Source organism: Mesocricetus auratus, unplaced genomic scaffold, assembly GCF_017639785.1.
Source record: "Mesocricetus auratus isolate SY011 unplaced genomic scaffold, BCM_Maur_2.0 Super-Scaffold_100038, whole genome shotgun sequence".
Taxonomy (NCBI): Eukaryota; Metazoa; Chordata; class Mammalia; order Rodentia; family Cricetidae; genus Mesocricetus; species Mesocricetus auratus.
Window position 1 is genome coordinate 2,812,393 of NW_024429216.1, and position 20,728 is coordinate 2,833,120.

Below are 20,728 nucleotides of genomic sequence, written 5' to 3' on the forward strand. Positions count from 1 at the left end.
GTGTGTGTGTGTGTGTGTGTGTGTGTGTGTGTGTAGGTTAGAGAACAACTTGCAGGAGTCAGGGCTCACCTTTCACCATGTGGGTCCTAGGAATCAAACTTTGGTCATTAAACTTGGCAGCAAGTGCCTTTACCAGCTGAGCCATCTCATCAGCCCCTCAGCTAGGAATAGAGAGACCTTCTGGATTCCCCAAGCCAATTCCAGAGACGATCGCCAGAGGGCGTAAGAATTTTTTTATTTTTTTAAACCACAAAGTGACTGAAGTGAGGTAAAGCAGGAGGTGGAGCTAAACTGCTGGATCTGTCAACCCCAGAGCGTGACCCTTGAGATGTCACGTGAGCATCACGTCACTGGTCAGCTGATTAGTGTGTCCCAGTTCCGCAGAGGCGTGGCGGAAGCAGTCCATGGGGTCTGCTGATTGGTTGGAGGGAGTCAAAGGTCGCGCTGCGGGGGGGATGGCGGGATCGTGATTGGCTTGTGTCGTGTCACGTGGCGGGGCTCTTAGGAAGCTAATGGCGTCGGTCGCGAGCGAGGGCTCGGGTTGCCGGTCAAGGGGCGGGGTGCTGTGGCGGGAGGGGGCGTGGCTGAAGGACGCGCTCCTCGGCGCGAGCCCGCTGGTTGGCCCACACGGGTCACGTGGCATAACAGGGCTGGGCGACGTCAACGCAGCGGGCGGAGCGCTGCCGGGTTGCGCGGTGTCCGGGGCCTGTAAGTAGTCGCCGGCTGCGTCGGGCCTGAGCCGAGCAGCTGCGCGACATCATGGACACCTCCGGGAAGCAGGCTGAGGCCATGGCACTGCTGGCTGAAGCGGAGCGCAAGGTGAAGAACTCACAGTCCTTCTTCTCCGGCCTCTTCGGGTAAGTGGCGGGCGAGGCCGGGCCCGAGGCGGGGGAGAGCGGGCTCGCATGCCCTCTGCACTCTGGAAGCCCCTCTGCGGCCTTGCAGACCCTGGCTGGGACCCTGTGGCCGACGACACCCACTGAAGGTGGCCGCGCCTTTCCCAGGCTGGTGCCCGTGGATCTGTGAGGCCCAGATTGCCGGGGTGAGGACACCAGACCGAAGGGAGCCAGGCTGGGGCTACCCTGGGCATGATGAGCCAGAGTATGAGGTGTGAGGGTGAGTGGGGGTCTAGCTAAGTGACTGATGGCAAGGAGGCCCCGCCTGAGAGACAGCGACCCCCCCCTCCGGAGGGGAGAGGCGTGAATAGACACTGACAATGGTTTGGCCACAGAAACGGCGATGGGTGGGAGAGGCACCCAAGAGAACCAGAGTAGGGTAGAGGCCTGCTGGGTGGTTCTCAAGTTTGGGATCGGCACACACACCCAGGAGATGGCAGGCACCCACACACAGCTCATGAAAGTTGGCCCTCTTCAGCCACATTAGCTTAGGAGCCGCAGAGCCCAAGCCTGGCATGTGATTTGGAGGCTTCTTTATCTCGGGGGAGTGTATTTTCCTGAAAGGGCGAATTGATCAACAACTAACCGCAGAAGTTTTTTGTTGTTGTTATTGTGAGTATGAACTATGTAATGTGCTCAGAACCGAGTCCGGTGTGGGCTCAGAGCTCTTAAAGTCGCTAGCCAGGAGGAAGCAGACTCAGGGAGTGTAAGAGACTAATGGGGAGACTGGAGAGCCTTGGGGTGACGGAGGGGGAGGGGAGAGGGCAGTACAAGGAGCAAGCAAGGCTCCTGAAGAAACGAGCAGAGAGGCACACTGGGAAAGGGACCCGGCTGGTGGTGTTGAGGAAAACTTAGGCTATGCTGTGGGGTGGGGCACAGAGTCGGGAGCCTCCGCAGCGAGCACTGGAGAAGAATGAGGAGCTTGTCAGAGAGCCGGGGAAAGGCTGGGAGAAGGCCTGGGTTCTGAGAGAGACTGTTAGGAGCTGGGTGGAGGACTCAAAAGAAAGCAGGAGAAGAGGAAACCACCTTTGTTATTTGAAACCAGATAATGGTTAGCAAAGGAACTTTCAGAATGCCTGTGCCTGCCTGCAATCCATACCTGCTGCAGAGACATCCGGGTTCTGATGATCAATTAGACAAATGATATTTCACATGAGTGAGTGTGTGTGTGTGTGTGTTTCTTCAGTCTGCACAAGGGCAGAAGTTCAGGCGAGGTGTTGGGGTGGTGCCTCGGGCTCAGTTTTCAGCAGTAGATTTCCTAATGGCTCTGCGTCTGCTCTCTTTGGCTCAGAGAGATAAGTGTATAGTTGGGCTGCTCCCAGGGGAACAGCTGGGAGTCCCACCTGTTTACCACTTCCCAACCACTGATAGGGCGTAAGGGCCAGCATATCGTTCACACAGAGTTCCAGAGTTGAAAGGAAGCTGCGAGGGAGGTTCTTGGTAAGGAGAGAGGTGGTGAATGGGAGCCTAGGAGGGCGAGGGCGGTCTAGGCAGCAGGGATGGGGGAACAAAGGTCTGGTGTGGCAGGAATTTCTGCCCAGAAGGATGGGACAGGGTCAGAGATGGCTTCCTAGAGGACAGGCTTCCACCCAGGGGCTGACCAGGAGGAGATCTGGGGGTTCTCTCATTTGGGGAGCAGCAGAAGGGGCAAGCTTGAGCAAAGGGTTGGTACAGGCAGAGTTCCAAGCCAGACTGTGACTTTAAACTGAAAGACCGGGAGGGGAGGCTGGAGATGGATGAGGCCTGTGAGCAGGGTTTACTGGGGGCCTCTCCCAGTGGGTTCTCTTTACCCTTTAGAAAGAACCGCAGCAGCTCTCTGGGGGGACAGCGATCTGGGAAACCTGTTGCTGTGTTGGTGGATAATGTCTGCAGTTTCTCACTCTGCTTCTCAGACGGTTAACCTTATTTTATCTCCACAAACTCACTGTGGAACTGGGCAAAGGCTAAAGCGGGCAGCCTAAACTTGATCTGTCTGGCAGCACAGGAGTCAGAGGAGGCACCAGGACGCCAGACCTGGCTCGTGTAGTTCCACAGCGCACCCCATTAGCCTGGAGCTGTGGCCCTGAAGCCCAGACACTCATGCCTGCTTGTGGACACTGCATACAGGGAGGGTGTTGACAGACTAGTCTGGGGAACTGCCTTCCTTAGGCAGCTGCTGTCCCACAGCAGTTCTCTACAGACATTTGAGACAGCAGGCCGGTTTCTTCTGGTCTCTCCAGGAAGAAGAGGAGAGGTACTGTAGGGAATTGAGCAAGGCCCCCTGGTACTAGGGGTGGGGTGGGGCTTGGATGTACCCCGAGATCACCTGAAGAGAAACCACTTCGCCACCAGATGGGTGCTGCTCTGGTCCTTCCTCTTGGTGCTGTGGCTGCCAGGTAAACATTTGACAAGTGGCCTTCACTCAGCTGGTCCCTAAGGCGGCTTCTGCTCTTGGGACTCTCAGTGGTGACAGCTTCTCAAGTTAAGTGGCCTCTGCTTGGGCTACATGGGTCATGGAGGCTGTCCTCACCTGGGGTGTGGTGGCCTTGGTGCTCATCATCTTCACTCTTCTGGATTTCTGGGCTGCTGGACACTAGGGTGCTTTGAAACACCAGTCAGTTTACGATCAAAGCCTTTTTAGCACCTTCCCTGGGTGATGGATGGGCTCCTGCCTGAGAGTCTGGGCACTCTTTACCTCATTTCTGCACCTCTGCAGTGCACCATGGGGACTGACCAGGTCCTGATCCCTACTTCTCCCTGTAGCCTTCCCTTGGGAAGCAGAGGCTGGCAGATCTCTGTAAGTTTGAAGCCAGCCTGGTCTCTATAACGAGACCCTTCCCTGTGGGATGCCAGTGTTGTTGGAGTTTCTTGCTCTAGGAAACGAGGTCAGAGTGACCCCTCTACCTGCTGTTTTTCTATGGAGTAAGCAGGCTGACTTGGAGCATAGTGAGAACTGTGGACTTTGGGTGTGTCTGAGATAGATGCTCACCGGTGTGATTCTTAGTATCATTGCCGCAAATTGAGCTGGAGGCGCTGAGAAACTGGAGGAGGCAGCAGAGTGTTCTATTTACAAACAGCCAGTTCCTCAAGATGACATGTTGACAGGCTGGTTCCGTTTGAACTGCCTGAGGGCACCAGGAGTCTGAGGCCAGCTTTGGAAATGAGCAGACCTCCTTTTTCGGGAGGGAGGGTGCCTCCAACTGGGCCCACAGGCATTCGGTAGAGCCTGGGACAAGCTCAGTTTTGTGTCGGCTCCCCTGCCATCTGCAGAAACACCAGTGTCCTTCCAAGTAGGAACCACAGCGCTCACCCACTGCCAGGATACACAGCTGAAAGCTTGGCACCTCCTGCCCAGTCCTCAGGGCAGGTGAGGTCTCTGGGGGAACCCAGAGCTCCTGACTTAATCACAGTGTGGCCTCTGCTGGCTGGTTGCACATGGGTTCCCTGGTTCCTCCTGTGCTCAAGTTGCTAAGAGGCCAGGGGCATTCCCAGCTCTTCTTTAAGTAAAGCAAATGTTGGTGTTCTGGACTGCAGCGAGTGAGGCCCTGTCAGGGCACAGGAAGGAGGCCTTCCAGGCTGCGTGAGTGACATCTGCGACCATTCCCTGGGCTGGCAGTTTTGTGGGATGGCAGGCTCGCTGTTAAGTACCATGTTGTCCTAGTGTGTCCTCCCCTAACCACCCTCCACCCCCACCCCATCCCCACAGACCCCGGCACCTGCTCAGATCCCTTCCATGAGAGGTGTAGCATTTACATAACCTGCACACAGCCCCACTCCTGTACCCTTTGCGTCACCCCAGCTCACCTCTTTATGCAACGTCAGTGTGGTAGAATTGCCTGCTCCCCTGTGCTGTTGAGGGGACAATGACAAGGGGGGAGCCATGACATGTTGAGAGCAGGTATAGGGTTTTGGCATGTTTGTGGTCCTCATGGGTTGACTCCCTGTGTGCAAACCCAGAGCCATTGGCCACTGCCCTGTTATCACTGGGAGATTAGTGCAGGAAGGGGAGACCTGCCACTCTGGAAACAGAGGAGGCGTGCACAGCTCACCGGAAGGGGGGAGGCCTCAGAGCCCACGCTGAGCTGCTGAAGTGGGGAAACATTCTTGAGTCTGAGCTCTGTGGGGTCTGATGACAGTGACACCCTCACCAGCAAGGTGCAGAGCCCTGTCCCTGTGACAGGGAAGACAAGGGTGCATCTTCACCAACCACTCTAGCGTGCCCATTGGGAGGGGGATTGTTTCCTCTGTTCTGTGGCCACCTGAGTACCTGCTGGGTATGTGTGTTTCTCTCAGATTTCTCCCAGGTCTTGAGGTCAGGTTCCGTCTCCATTGTGCAGCTGAGGAGATGCAGTTCCTGGGGTACTAAGTCACAGCCACAGCAAAGTGCCTGAGCCATTTTCTGTCCATCACTGTCTGTAAGAGGGTCCCAAGAGGACTTGAGGACACAGTGGCAAGTTGGTGTGACCCCGTGAGCGCTGGCTAAGTGACAGGGCCCTTACCTAGAGGATGCTTGGCAGCTCCAGCAGGGAGCAGGGTCCTTCTTCAGCGCATGCCGTTCTCTGGTGGACCCTGGAGGCCAGCATGCTCCTGGTCACCCTCTCATTTTCCAGAGGACTCTAGGGTGCTAAGCAAGGGACAAGCAGCGTCAGCTTGGCCACACTCCTACAGGTCTCCCGGCATCATCCGCAGTTGAGAGCCACACTGGAAGCCATGGGTGGTTGTGGCAGGCCCTGGGTCCATCATCTTAGTCAAAATTGAGTACCCTGGCTGGATGCTCTGGCCAGCGAGCCTTAAGTCTTAGGAGAAAACTGGGGGCCAGTGCCTGTGGCTGCCAGAGGGACCCGAGGGAGAGTCTCAGGCACACGCTGGGGGGCTGCGGGAACACTGAAGTGGTATGCCTCTGGAAGCCAGAAGTGCCCAGAGGACAGAGGCAGGAGGTAGGCAGGCCTAGCCTGTCCTGCAGAAGCCCTTGGCAGCTGCCAGCAGTGCCTGCACTTTGCTGGCACATTGAGCACTCCGTATGGCAGCTGTGCCTGGGAGGCCTGAGGCTGCTTCCTCCGCGCCTCTTGGGGGAGCAAACCTGAGCAGTAATTATAGACAGCCTGCACCAGGCCAGCCCCAGCCAGCTCTCTCTCTTCCCGTGGAGGCACGGAGCTGTGGGCTGAAGAGTGCAGCCACGGCAGCTTGGAGGAGGTCAGTGGGGGAAGCCTGTCAGCTGTCACCCTGCAGTGCTACCCAGGCCCTTCAGGAGGCAGTGAGCCTGTGGTGCCTCATGCAGGGGGCATCCTCTCAGGGGTCAGCAGTTCTAGTTGGGCCACAGTAAAGAGGTAGCTGAAACAGCTCCCCCAGATGGAGTGGGAAACCTCAGTGAGCTAGCAGAGGAGCAGCGTGGATGGTGGATCTGAGAGCATCGGCCTTCTGGTCACTCTCTCTCATGTCAGAGCAAGGTCTTCTCTACTCTGCTGTGTCCTGTCTGCTCCAGCCGAGTTGTACCACGCCCTGCCCTAACCGACTGGGCCACTTCCCGTCCTCAGCTCCTCAAGCGTGTTTCTGACTCAGCCATTGCACATGCTATGAATCTCACCTCCTGTGCTCCTCCCTCCTCTGGGGTGGCTCCTCGGCCACTGAGGATGGAGCCCTGGCCTCACCCCATCAGGTACAGCCCTCACGCCAAGTGTCTGTGAGCAAGGTGTTGATATCGTGGAGAGCAGGCTTCCTCCTCTGAACAGCTAGCCTCAAATCCTCAGATGCTTGTTTCACAGCTAAAAAAGTGTGTGCGTGGCTTCTTCGGGATTTACTGAGTAAACTACACAAGTGGACTTGCCCCCTGGGGACTTTCCTCCCATGTGTAAAAAGAGCTGGGACTCTGGAGAGCTTCTGTTGTCACCTCACAGAGGCAGGGCAAGGACCAGGAGGCAGCCTGGGGCCAGAGCAGACAGTAATCCCTCTGGCTTTCGCTGCAATAGATGGGTCAGCCCAGCTTAGCGTGGGATCAGAAAGCTGTAGCCGGCAGCTGGCAGACTTTGCTGAGTCTGCCTGTTGTGCTGAGCTGAATGAAACCTAGCCAGCGGTGACTGCTCTCATTGCCACTCCGCCCGAGGCTTCGTGATAACCCCAGACATCTGCTCTGCCAGGAGCATCTGGGACTGCATGGAACTTAGTTCTACCCACCAAGAAAGGATGAGCTCGGGAGGTCAGTGGCATGGAAAGCTGTTAAGACAATATTCTAAAGAATGGAGAGATGCAGTTAAAGAGCACTTACTGCTCTTGCAGAGGACCCAAGTTCGATTCCCAGAACCCACATGGTGACTCACAGCTGTCTGTAACTACAGTTCAGTGTACCCGATGCCCCCTGCTGATCTCCTTGGGCACCAGGCACCCCGGTGAGGGCAATACACACATGCAGGCAAAACACTCATACACATAAATATGAAAACAAACATTGCAGGGGCATAGGTCTTAAGTTCAGTCCTGAGCACTGCATCACGTAACAAGGGTCAAGGTTAGCTTAGAAATTGGGACACATGAGACCCTGTCAGAGACAGAGAATGTGAATATTCCTGGGGCTGGGGATGTCAGTGGCCCTGGTTTGTATCTCTAGCACATCCAGAGAGAGCATTCCAAAGACGGTACTTGTAGAGTCTGGGAGGCCCTCCTGATTTAATGTATGCCAACAACAACAACATGGGCATTTCTGACCTCACCATGACTGGGAGTGGGAAAACATGTTGGGGAGGGGCATGCTGCCAGGGCAGCAGAGGGTGGACTCTGTCTGAAGAAGCACTTGATGCTGTTTGGATTCAGGAGGCCTCCTTTAAGCCGTCTGCTGGCTTCATACGGTGGTCGGACTTGCCTGGTCACCCAAATCACTGGGTCTCCAAATTGTAGTGGTTCAAAGGCCCAGTCCAGACTCACCCACCTGAGCAAGTGTGCAGGCATGTGGGATGCTTCACTGATGAGGGCTGTGGTCTGTGTCAGGTCACACATGAACAGGACAGGATGGCCTCCACGGCCCCCATGGCTGTGTGAGAAGCCAAGCTCCTGGCATCATCCAAGTGTAGGGCAGTTGTTGAGGATGGTGCTTGTGCCTTTTCATGGGAAATGTTCCTTTTTGTTTTTCAAAACCCGTCCCAGAGTGGGAAGGGGTTTGAAATCCATTTGTGGACACTGGGGTGTCGAATTTCATTGACTGCTCCTGTGTATATGATGAGAGTTTTGAACAGTTGTTGGGTCATAGACCTCATGGGCTAGACCTCATTGGAAGACAGAATTTGGAAAGGACTCAGGAGTTTGAGCTACTAAGAAAGTCCCCTACCCCCTGGCCAAGGAGGAGGTTCATATGAACCTCTTGGAGGTTGAGAATCCAAGGCAAAGCCCAAAGAGGTATCCTTTATTTTAAAATTACTACAAGCTACTGGGGCAGGGCATGTAGCTCAGTGGTAGCTCGGTGGCCAAAGTCCAGTGTCATGGTGCCAGCCCATAACTTAGCACTGGGAGATGAGGAGTCCAGGGTGGCCTTCCCCAGTGTGCTGTAAGTTTAAGACCAGTCTGGACCATCCCATATAAGACCCTGACTCAGCAAACAGACTGAAATGTCCCCTCCACTTGTGTGTCTGAGTGTAGGAGGGTGGTTTTGCATTTTCAGAAGGCTGTGCTAAATGCCTTTGCAGCTCTCCTGGTTGTGTCTTAGGATAAATTGCTAGTGGTGTCCTTCATTGCTGGACTGCGGGCCAAATATAAAGCCTGATATTAAAACACGGGGCTGGAGGTGTGCTGAGTTGGGAAAGCACTTACCTAGCACACACAAGGAAGGTCCCGAGTTCTGTCCCCAGCACCGCTTGTCCCTGGGTGTACGACTGTAATCCCAGCACACGGAAGGTGGCCAGAAGGTCCAGAGCCCGAGCTACACTAGGACCTGTGTGAAAATAATGAAATATACAAATTTTCTTTTTCTTTTTTTCCGAGGCAGAGTTTCTCTGTAGCTTTGGAGGCTATCCTGGAACTCGCTCTGTAGACCAGGCTGGCCTCGAACTCACAGAGATCTGACTGCCTCTGCCTCCCTAGTGCTGGGATTAAAGACGTGTGCCACCACTGCCCTAGCTTAAAATGTTTAAAATGTGTAGCCCAGGCTGGCCTCAAACTCCTGATCCTCCTGCCTCCACCTCCTTGAGCAAATCCTACCTGTGTGCGCCTCCATAACCAACCACAAATTCTGAAAGAGATGAAATGTGCAGATGGCACAGAACACACTAGCAGAGCAGACACGTACAGTGAATGCCACCCTCCCCCACCAGCCCCAGTTCTGCAGGCTCTGCCTCAGGAAACAATGCTATTACTAGGTTTGGGTATATTTTTCCAGAAATATTCAGTGTTTATATAAATGTGTGTTTCTTTCTTCTCACCCTCTTAATTTTATATTTATGTCTTGTGATAGTATTTCTCCGTATGGCTGACATGTGCCATATCTTCCTTGTTCTGAAGTGTGACAACACTCTCTGTAGTGAGGTCTTTCTGGAGCCATAGCCATGTGCAAAGCACAGGTTCAGTATCGGGGTCCCGGGGATTCCCCCAGAGTGCTTTTCGGCCTCCTGAAGAGCGGGCATCTGTAGATTCCCTGGGTTCAAGTGGTCATCTGCCACTTAGGCAGAAAGCACCAGAGACCGCAGTGTCAGGCTGTGGAGAGGGGGAGTTCATGAGACACCACCACCATCGCCTCCAGTACACACTTCCCTTCAGGACGGACCCAGCAGCCTTCCACCGGCAGACTGCCAGCTGACAGGGCAGAGTGTGGGTTTGCTTTCTGATAGCAGACTGGATGGCCTCTTTACCTCTCCCCTTTCCTTCTTCCCAGAGGCTCGTCCAAAATAGAAGAAGCATGCGAGATCTATGCCAGAGCGGCGAACATGTTCAAGATGGCCAAGAACTGGAGCGGTGCGTGCCCTCAGCCCCCAGGCCAGGCCCAGAGCACGGCCCTGAAGTCCCCTCTCCAGCATCAGGGATCACAGCATGAGACCAGCGGGCTGCTGTGCCCCCTGAGTTGGGCATATGTATAGGGAGGTGCGGTCTTTCTGAGGAAGGGAGGCAGGGAGGGCATCCACCAGGCCTCCAGATGAGCTCTGTTAGGGCAGCCCATCACCTGAGCTCATAGTATGGCTTCCACTGTCAGCAAGGTTGGTCCAAGGACTGAAGCAAGAGACAGTTTAGGAGCTCAGGGAGGAGCTTTCTGGACATGGTGGGGGTGACAGTGGGGTACAGAAGTTCAAGGTAGACTCGGCTATTGCCACATCCTGTGAGTGCAGTTACCAAAGTCCAAGGATGGTTATTTAACCACGGGTTGCTTTTCTGCCTCTCCCCGTGTTGGAAACGGAAGTCTTAGGCCATCTGTCCCCTGCTCAAACTGTTTGGAGTTCTTAAAAATAATGGGGGAGTCTAACATGGTGTCCCAGCACTCCAGAGGTGGGGCGGGGGGGTCAGGAATTCAAGCCTCTCCTAGGCAACATTGGAAATTTGAGATCACTCTGCAATAAAAGAGAACCGGTCTCAGAAAGCCAAACACTGCTGTAACAATGATGGACGCTGTTACGGTTACTGATGATGTGACCACGTTAGCCTGGCATTTGTGAGGTGGCGGTGGTTTCGATCCCAGGCCCACAAAGGGATCACAATTGTCAGATAATGGCGGAGCAAAGCCTTCACAGGCTTTGTGTGTCCTGTGGTGCTCAGGAGAGAGGACAAGGTGGTCCTCCCACAGCTGGAGGAGCGTGCAAGGCTGTACCTTAGCTGAGGTGGTATTGGAGCACCGCCCACAGCAGGGAAGACCCTTCTGCCTCCCCTTAGCCAGTCTAGGCAGTGTGTGAGCAACGGTGTGGGGCCTGTGGCTGTTGACCAAGCACAGGCTGGCCTGGGCCTCAGGCGTTAGCACTGTCTGCGTGGACACTGGCTCTTGCTGTCCACATCCTGTTTCCCTGTCTCCGCAAGGACTCATGCATACATAGCAGGACTAGGGAAGGGAGCAAGTGGGAAATGTCCCATGAGTTAATCTCTCTACCCTCCCGGGGCACCCCCGCCCTGCTCCATCTCCATCTTCAGTTCAGATTCTGAGGGAGAGCTCCAAGCCCAAGAGCCTGGGTGTCGTGTATTTGCAGTCCTTAGCTCTGCCTGCCTTTCCTTCCTCTCTGTGGAAGTGGTGGCTCTGGAGGTGCCAGCAGAGGCGGGGCACGGGGAGGACACGGGATTGGCACTGGGCTTCCCTGGGCTGTTTCTGTGCCCCTGGGCTCAGGCTTCCCCCGAGGCAGCTTCCTGATGTCCTCATTCTGCCAGGTGCAGCACCGGGGAGCTCTGTGAGGGTTTCAGCTGCCCTTGGGCTGGAGTGGGCTGACCTTGGCCTCTCCCTGGGACTCTGGCTGTATTCTTGTGAGCCTAATGTGCCTCTTGGGGCAGTGACTGCAACTGCATTGAAGCTGGGACAATGCCTTCTGTTCCAGCTGCTGGGAATGCTTTCTGCCAGGCTGCCCAGCTGCACCTACAGCTCCAGAGCAAGCATGATGCAGCCACGTGCTTCGTGGACGCAGGCAATGCTTTCAAGAAAGCCGACCCACAAGGTAAGAACCTCTGAGCCACAGCTGGCGGAGCAGCTGAGCACTGTCCCCATATCCTTGGGTCTACACAGATATGGGTTTTTCCAGTGCCTGACACATGATAGGCCAGGAACAAAACAAGCCCCAACTTCAAAATGGGCTGGTCCTTGGCTGGCACTGGCATACTGCCCTATATCCCCACCTCCCCCACCCTGGTGTGCAGCCCTCACCCCCTCCTGGGCTTTGAGCATTTGGGAGTGGGAGTTCCATCTCAGACCCACTGCTTGCCAGGCAAAGCTGTTCAGTTGTCAGAATTAGCATGCAGAAGGGAACGGGGCGGTCCAAGATGAACCAGGTAGAGCGGAAGTCAACCTGACCTGCCTTCCCCGCACCCCAGAAGAGAGCAGAGGGAGCAAGCCTCAGGTGAGTTGCCAGAGCCCAGCTCCTTAAAGCAGAACCTACGGGGACAGGAGTCTGGTTAGGCCAAAGCACAGCCCATGGACCTCAGACTTGAGATTTCCAGGCTGGGGAATTTGCATTCGTTATTTTTGTTCACTTATTTTTGTGGTGCTAGGGATGGAGCCTGGACCTCTTGTGTGCTGAGAATGTGTTGTGCATGTCCCCGGTCCCTAGAATAGTTCTTTTTGTTTTCAATTTTAGAGCCACATAGATTACTAACTTTTAATTTCAGCACGCACAGGTATTTGCTGTTTTCAGTTAACCATCTAAGCCAGTCAGGGCAGTGCATGCCTGTCGTCCCAGCGTTCGGGAGACAGACACAGGAAGATCAGACACTCAGAGCCATCCTCAGCGCTTAGCTACTTAGTGAGTTTGAGGCCAGCCTGGGCTACATGAGATTGTGATTCATAAATAAATCTTTAAAATACCTGGGATGTTTCTCTCAGGAGAGTGGGAAAGAAGTGAATATTCTTTCCTAAAGGAGATGCTCAGTGTCTGGATAAAGGCCCATCTCTGGGGAGGAGACAAGCACCGCTGCCCTCCCAGCATCAGTGGATAGCATCTGTCATTGTCACGGGGCCGCTCCCGATTAGAGACATGACTGTGTTGACTCTGTCCCTGGGCTGACTGGTTACTCCTGTTTGTTTAGCTGTGATGTGGAGCTCAGGCCTGACAAACAGAGAGGGACGGATGGCCTCTCAGCTAGGTAGGACTTAGACACGCCGGTGACTCAGGGAAGTCCTCTCCCCCACACAGCCCTCCCCCACACAGCCCTCCCCCACACTCTCCCTTCTGCTCCCTGGGGAACTGGTTGGCCTGGAGATGCTGCCTGGCATCTGTGCCCTTCAGCTGCTGCTCCATCCGGAGTGGCCGGCAGGACTTGTTCCTGGGTGGCAGTGGCTGCCAGCCTACAGGGTGCCGTAGCATTGTGAGCTCTTAGAACAGAACTGCCCCTCCCAGCCTGGGGTCATGCCCTTTCTCCCTGTGGACCCAGGCATGGGCCCAGCCTCAGCTGGTACAAACTGATAGGAAAGTGTATTGAGGAGGCTGCAGCCGAGCGTGCGAATGAAGGTGTGACAGGAGCACTTCGGATGTCAAGGGCTAGGGACTCTGTGACATCCAGCGCTACTGCCTCGGTGCCCTCCCCAGCCACAGTTCCACAGATGAGGGGAAGGGAGTGCATTTGCACTGGTGACAGCTCTTCTGTGGGGCCAGTCAGGGCTCACAGAGAGGAGTGACCAAGCAGGGGAGGACAGGCCTGGATGCCCGAGCAGATCGCTCCCCTTCCCAAGGAACCCACTGGGGCCTTGTGCTGCGTACTGCGCTTCAGCCTAGCTCGTCATTCTGCCGTGTTTCCTCTTCAGTGGCAACACACACCTACCGTGAGACACACAGCAACCCCTGGCATCCAGAACAGGGCAGCCCTGGGCTCCAGAGCCTCCCTGCATGGCTGGGTGCCCTGGGAAACAGCTGGATGGCCAGTGGAGGCTCGACACCCAGTTTCTTCAGGAGAGACCTTCCTGAGAGATCCCCTGCCCGGTGGTCTGGTCAACCAGCTCTTTAGGAATCTCAGCTGCCTGCCTGAGGCCTGGGAATTTAACCCTTTTATAGCAGGAGCTTGCCGTGAATGTGCATGGGCCCCGCACCACACGCCCCGTTGTCTCCCGGGAGCCGACTGTGTACGAGACAAACATGTCTTTCCACCCATCCCAACTCCTTATTGGAGCTGGCGCTTTGTCCCTCGTTTGTTGTGGATGGTGTTTGCTTAGGTCTGCGTGTGACCAGGGGCTTCGGGGTGATGCAGAGTGAGCTGGGCTCTGTAACTCCCTACCTGCTCTGGGCAGGCTTAGCACAGGGTGGGGACAGACTAAGGGCCCTACTGTTTACCTTCAAGGTGCACTGAGGCCTGTGGCCTGTGGTGAGAGCAGGCCAGGTGTCAGCCGGCAGCCTACCACTTTGCAAGCTGTTCCCAGAGCAAACAGACCTTAGCTGCTGAAGTCCCCTCAGGAAGCAGCCTTAGCATCCTCATCCCAAGAGAGTCCAGTCCACCGTCAGCCCAGGGACAGTCCTGGAGCCTTCCCAGCACATAGACCCTCGACCCCGTCCCCCAACTCCCTTCCTGAGAGATGTTAAAGTAGTTGAAAGATATTGAGAGCTCGTTTCCATCTGCTAGAAAATGCCTCCCACTCATGCCTCTCCTCCAAATAACTTGTCCAAAAAAAAAAAAAAAAAACCAGCCTTCCCCAAATTGAAAATCTTGGAAGAGATGGTACAACAGAGGTAGCCTGGTGCCATCCTGGTGATGGGTACGGCTTGCTATTGGAACAGCAGCAGCTGACACCTTTGGGGGCACAGAGGAAAGGACAGTGCTCTTCAGCACTGGGGGTGCAGAGCCCCCATGGAGGGGCCCCAGCGCTCATGGCATCCAGCCCTCTCTGCCAGAGAGACCAGTCAGGGCAGTCACAGGGATAGGACCTACTCAAGGTAGAGCCTCTTCCCAGCTCAGCCCTGCCGTCAGCGTGCCCTTTGACAACAGGGCTGTGCTGATCTGATTCAAACCCTGTGGGAATCTGGCAATGCCACTGTGGCCCGATCCCACTAGAAAGCTGGACGTATGGCTGCCTATGGGAGAGGGCCTCCCTGGGAAGATGTGCCCATCGTGTCTCTGTGTGCAGAGATACCCAGAAGCTCCCGTCCTTTCCTTCCGGTTGCTCTGAGAGAGCCCGAGAGCCCTGAAGCCAAGGCAGCCGTGTGCCGTCATCTCCCTTGGGAAGTGCAGGCTACCTCCTGTCTCCAGGATGTGCTATAATGACCTCTCTGTCCTCTCTTTCCTCCCTAGAGGCCATTAACTGTCTGATGAGAGCAATCGAGATCTATACTGACATGGTAAGGGTTGCACGGTGTTCCGTCCTGTTTGTGCTGTGTTGTAGGAGGCAGGGAGTTTGGTCGCTGAGCTGGGCTACAGGACGGGGTTGTCTGCTGCAGCCCGCAACACCCCTCACATGGTGCCTCTGCCCCCTTGTCCATCCCTGTAGTAACACCCACACCCCCACGCCATGGGCTCTAGTGATCCTGTCCTGTCCTGACAGGCAGCGCCTAGGCCACTGCTCCTGTCAGTCAGTCCATTGCTGTCCACGCCATCACATGTCACCTCTGTGTCTGTGGTCAGACCCCTTGCTGAGGTGGAAACCCAAGGGTGATGGACTGGATGGGGTGAGACTGGGCAGGGACGATGTCTCTGGTCATAGGCATCCCTTTCCCGTGTCCCCAGGGCAGATTCACGATTGCAGCCAAGCACCACATCTCCATTGCTGAGATCTACGAGACAGAGCTGGTGGACGTGGAGAAGGTGAGCTGGGATCAGGCTGGCTGTGCCGGGCCTCTGCTGCCCCCGGTCCCACACCGTGATGCTCAGTGGGAGGAGGGCCCCTGCCGTGTGCCGGCAGAAGGCCGGGAAGCTGTGCCAAGGAGTTGCTCCACCCTGTCCTGCTCTCAAGGTGCCCCCTTCTCGTCTCCTCAGGCCATCGCCCACTATGAGCAGTCTGCAGACTACTACAAAGGCGAAGAGTCCAACAGGTAGCCCCTCCCCAGCCTGCCCCTCCTTGTGGGGCCCGCCACTGTCCCTTCATGCTCCTCCCCCCCACAGCTCAGCCAACAAGTGTCTGCTGAAGGTGGCCGGCTACGCCGCGCAGCTGGAGCAGTACCAGAAGGCCATCGACATCTATGAGCAGGTGAGCTTCCTTCTGCCTGGCTGTCATCGGCTGCCGCCACCCCCTCTGCCCACCCTGCCCCGTCGTCTCCTCTCTCTCCCAGGCCACCGCCACCAAGTGCTTCTTCACCAGCAGGCTGTGCATGTCACCACCTTGTCCTAGATGGGTTGGTCCTGTCACTCCTCCTGACAGGAGCTGCCTCGGAGCTGGGTGTCCTCAGCAGAAAAAGTGGGGCAGGCGGGAGAGGACCAGCAGGGCGGGGTCTCCCTGCTCATGGTTAGCAGCAGGTGTCATACGCCCTGCCCCGGTGACACTGCTTGTGGGGAGGGCGGGCTGTGGCCAGAAGACAGGCAGGCAGCTGGCCCGGGGAGAGGGGCGGGCACTGTTTCTCATACTCCCACAGCTGCCACCCGCTGCCCACCAAGTGCCAGTTTCCTGGATGGCTGGCAGTGGTGCCTCCTCCCCCACTGACTTGGTTGCCTGTGAGACCCACAGACACCTGGCTTCCCCTCCTCCACCCACCCACACCCTCACGGTGTCCTGGTCATTCTGGCAACACTTGGTGACCTTGCTGAGCTGTCCCTGATCACTATCAGCCTGAGGTCCCCGGGCCTCCCCCTGGGATGCAGACTTAGCTCCTAGCAGGCATGAGTGCTAGTGACCTTCTCCCTTGAGTCGCCTGCCTGAGCTCATGGTGGTGTGTGGCCATAGGTAGGGACCAGCGCCATGGACAGTCCCCTCCTCAAGTACAGCGCCAAAGACTACTTCTTCAAGGCGGCCCTCTGCCACTTCTGCATAGACATGCTCAACGCCAAGGTGAGCCCACACCGGCCAGGCCGCCCCCACAGACCACGTCACTTGTGAGCGTCAGAGGACAGTGTCTCCACTTGGCCCCTGCCCTTTGGTTAGGATGGGAAATAATTTGGCATTGGTGTTATTCGCCCTGGCGTCCCGCCTAGGCCTGGATGCTTCTGTGAGTTCCCAGCTGCTGGCTGGCTCCTTGCTGGCCTCTCCCCGTCGCGGGTTACTATAAGACCTGACTATCCCGTTCAGTTGTCATGTGGGAGCTGCTGAGGCCAAGGCACTCAGTTCCTGCCAGGCCCTGGGATTCCTGGTGGCTTGGCTTTGACTGTGGCCCTATGCCTACCCTCTGGTTTTCAGTGCTTCCTGGCAGGAGAGGTCAGGGACAGGGAGGGCAGTGGCTGGTGGAAGGATCCGGAAGCTGGGTGTTGGTATTTCAGTCCTCTGGTGCTTCCTGATCAGACCACTGGGGCTACGTGATGTCTGCCTGCTCCGCAGTCGCCCCCCTTTGCCTGCGTACAGCTGGCAGCTTTGCATTTGGGGGAGGTGAAACAGTTTGCTGTTTTTAGTTTTTGTGGTGGAGATGGAGCCTGAGGCCTCATGTAACCTATGCAAGCGCTCCCACTGAGCCATATCCCCACCCCTCACTGAGTTACGAGCACGGGAGTGGGTTTTTTCGGGACAGGTCCAACCCTGTGTCCCCTGACACACCCACCCACCCACTGTCACTTAACCCACCCAAGGTCCTCACCCGGGTTCTGTGTGCGAAGGCCCAGCTGTAGGCCTAGTGTGGGGAGCTCTTTTGTCACCTTCCCCTCCCCCCTGCCTGGGAAGCCTGCCCCCTTCCTGCAGTCATCTCTGCCAACCCGATTCAGCTGAGTTGGCGATGGCACCATCAGTCACAGGTCAGGTGACCCTGGCAGGGCACAGAGCACCAAGTCAGAGCTGCCATGCGTGTTTTCAGCGCCGCCGCTGTCTGTGTTAGTGTTCTCACCCTCTCTCCATTGCTCAGCTTGCTGTTCAAAAGTATGAGGAGCTGTTCCCGGCCTTCTCGGATTCCCGGGAATGCAAGCTGATGAAAGTGAGTGCTGACTCTGGCTCGCCCTGACCTGGGGATAGGATGGGCAGGGGTGTCTGGGTGCCTGGCCTCAGCCAGAGGAACCGCCACACTGTTTAGAGACATTCTCAAAGGGCTGCATGTGGTTTGGTGTTCTCCTGCCGTTCTGCTGTTTTCTGCATGACACCAGTAAATGCAGTGATGGTGGGCGTGGTCAGGAGCCAGGGTTCCCGTAGAACCCGCTGGGTCTACTGACCCTGACCGTGTTTGCAGAAACTGCTGGAAGCCCATGAGGAACAGAATGTGGACAGCTACACAGAATCGGTGAGTGGCTGGCACGGGTTCTGGCCGGTGGATCTCCTCCAGTGTGTTCTCGTAAATTCTGCCCTAGTTGAACTCTAGGTCCTGGGCCCTGGTTGCAGTTCTCTTCCTGGTGCCTCACCCCAGAACACTCAGTGTTCGCCCCACTTTATACATAGTATCACAAAAGCTGAGGAGAGACTGGGACTTGCCCTGGTCCTTTGGTATTTCAGTCCATCTCTGCCCCCCAAAATCGAAGTCTTCCTACCTCCTCAGAGCCCCTGGGGGCGGCAGCGAGGCTGTCTGTTCCCTTCCTCTGCTCCTCTGCACCCAGCTGCCATGGAGGGTTGGTTCCCATTCCCACTCTGCTCTGAACACTCCGGAAAGCCATTTGTTTCCAGTTGTGGCCTATCCGGGTTCCCTAGCCAGTACTTAGCAGTGACATCTCTCCCTGGGTCTGGCTGAGGGCAGAGGTCAGGCTGTCCTATCCCGTCTGGTATAGGGGTGTGAGAGGCAACGTTTTCGTGCCTCCAAACTTCAGTTCCATCTGGAAAGCCAAGATGGCTGGGAGGGTCTTTTAAGCAACAAAGGCTTTTCCTGCCAGCTTACGCTCCAGGCTTTGCAGACTGAGGTGACAGGGTGGGACTGGGGCCAGGGAGGGAGCAGTGTGTCACAGATCACCCTCCCCGGGCTACAGGTGAAGGAATACGACTCCATCTCTAGGCTGGACCAGTGGCTCACCACCATGCTGCTGCGCATCAAAAAGACCATCCAGGGTGATGAGGAGGACTTGCGCTAGGCCTCCTCCAGCCACCGCCTTCCACCCATCTGTCAGTCACAGAGTATGAGGGCCGAGGGGGTGCAGCGCGGGCCACATCTGCCAGGGCGCCAGACGGGCTCTGCTGGCTGGCTGGTCACCCAATGCCCGCTGCATCCCTCACCCTGCCATTTATTTAAGCCCCCAAAGGTGTCTTCCTGCCCTGGAAACCACCTGGACGGACTCTCCAATACAGACCTCTCTGTGTGCAGCAGGAACCTGGGGTCAGCCTCCGGTCCCATCTCCTTACCAGCTGTGTGCTAAGGCTTTTTCTGTCTCCCCTACCGTGTCCCCCAGCAGAGCTAAGAACACAGGTAGCCCTGAGACCTGCTCTTCCTGGCTGGTGGTGATCCCTACCCCTGCCCCTACAATGGCAGCCTCTCAGGTTAGACCCAGCCCTGGAACACACAGGGCCCCACGCCTGCTTCTTACCCGGCATCCAGGTCTGTCTTGACCTGAAGCTGCAACCAGCCCAAAAAAGACAATAAAAACCTGCCACTTTTGCATGAGTCTCTTCTGCTGTCCCTTCTGCCTGTGGTGTCCTCCCCGTTGGCCCCTGACTGTCCTGTGGGGAGTACATGTTTCTCCAGCCGAGCCTCAGAATCAGCTAAAGAGATTGTCATCCCTACTCCTCTCCTCCCACACTTCGAGAAGAGATGGCAGGAGCTTCACACCGCACTCCACCCCACATGGGCTCTGCCAGGGCTGCCCTCCCTGTGGGATTGCCCTGCTGAAGCAGGCCCAGTAGAAAAAGTTGGACTTCCAGACATCCTGCTCTGCTCCTCCGTCCCTCCAAGAGTGCCCCCACAGCTTCAGTCAATTGATAACTCTGAGTGGTCCTGAGGCTGGAGACTGACCATCATCCACCATTGCCAAGAAGGCCTGTGAGAATCTGCCATCCATTCCCAAGTCTTGAGTCTCAACCCTGGCTCTGCTTCCAAACCACTGACCCATCTACAAGCCAGGGCCCCACCCTGCTGCTCTGTGGTTAGACTGAGGTCACCACCCTTCTGGTGTTTTGGAAGTTTCATAATTGGCTCAGACACACAGTAGGGTTGGAAATTAAGTGAACGTGGATTTTAAGTTGCCATGTAAGTCAGAAGCAGCCTGAAGAAAAACTGCACAGCCTGGAGAGATGGCTCAAAGGGTAGAAGCACTTACGTCCCAAGCATGAGGACCCAAGTTCAGATCCCCAGCACCCACATTAAAAAGCACCGGCATAGCTGGGCATGGTGGTGCACACCCTTAGTCCCAAACTCAGGAGGCAGAGGCAGGTGGATCTCTGAGTTCGAGGCTAGCCCGGTATACAGGGTGAGTTCCAGAACAGTCAGAGCTACACAGAGAAACACAGTCTCACACTGGCATGACCACACATCCCCGTAACCCAGGAAGGTTTGGCACTGACAGGGTTCCTGGGGCTTAGTGGCCAGAAGCCTAGTATCAGGTTCAGCAGGAGACCCTGTCTCAAGGAACTAACAGTGACAGAACAGGACAGCAGATGCCCCATCTTCCCATGTGCGTGGAATGCACACGATGCGTTCACTACATCCCACAGACACGACATTGGGGAGGCCACGCCAGCCTTCACATCCCATTCACTCAATTCACACGACAACTGCTGCTGGGTGCCAGCAGGGAGCACAGTCCCAGGCCCACCAGCCAGGAGCTCTTCCTCACCAAACAAGGAATCTGGAATTCTCCAACTCCTTACGTCCATACCCACACTGCATCTAAAGACTGCCCATGTGAGACCTCAGTACTAACAGCATATTGGCCAAGGGCCTGCCACATGGTTGGAGGTCTGTAAGTCTGTGTATGCACATGTGCCGTGGCCCACCTGTGGGGGTCAGAAGACATTGTCAGTCAATCCTTTGTTTTGTATCATTTAAGACAGGCACTCGGGCTGGAGAGATGGCTCAGAGGTTAAGAGCACTGACTGCTCTTCCAGGGGTCCTGAGTTCAATTCCCAGCAACCACATGGTGGCTCACAACCATCTGCAATTCAATCTGATGTCCTCTTCTGGCATGTAGGCAGAACACTGTATATGTAATAAATAAATCTTAAAAAAAAAAAAAAAAGACAGGCACTCTATGTAACTTGGGCTGTAGACCAGGCTGGCCTCAACTCTCAA

At 55.9% G+C, this 20,728-nt stretch overlaps 1 protein-coding gene across 2 annotated transcripts; it reads left to right on the forward strand.

Moving 5' to 3' along the window:
* Positions 1–660: 660 nt before the first annotated feature.
* On the forward strand, positions 661–19,105 carry Napa (NSF attachment protein alpha). Of its 2 annotated transcripts, XM_013125519.3 has the most exons (12): positions 661–857; positions 9,727–9,806; positions 11,360–11,476; positions 14,751–14,797; positions 15,183–15,260; positions 15,432–15,487; positions 15,558–15,642; positions 16,333–16,437; positions 17,435–17,503; positions 17,753–17,803; positions 18,477–18,621; positions 18,738–19,105. In XM_013125519.3, exons 1-11 carry the CDS (start codon positions 760–762, stop codon positions 18,576–18,578), a joined length of 888 nt encoding a protein of 295 aa, XP_012980973.1. In that variant the 5' UTR covers positions 661–759; the 3' UTR covers positions 18,579–18,621; positions 18,738–19,105. The 2 variants fall into 2 exon arrangements, with proteins under 2 accessions (XP_012980973.1, XP_005086504.1); XM_005086447.4 differs by having other exon boundaries at positions 662–857; positions 18,477–19,105.
* Positions 19,106–20,728: the final 1,623 nt, after the last annotated feature.

What these genes read in the sequence shown, in the direction of transcription:
- Napa (XM_013125519.3), top strand. Translation starts at nt 760, where the DNA reads ATGGACACCTCCGGGAAGCAGGCTGAGGCCATGGCACTGCTGGCTGAA. An exon ending in AGCTGGTGGACGTGGAGAAG is followed by an intron (nt 15,261 to 15,431) that starts GTGAGCTGGGAT and finishes TCGTCTCCTCAG; the next exon opens with GCCATCGCCCACTATGAGCA. An exon ending in AAAGGCGAAGAGTCCAACAG is followed by an intron (nt 15,488 to 15,557) that starts GTAGCCCCTCCC and finishes TCCCCCCCACAG; the next exon opens with CTCAGCCAACAAGTGTCTGC.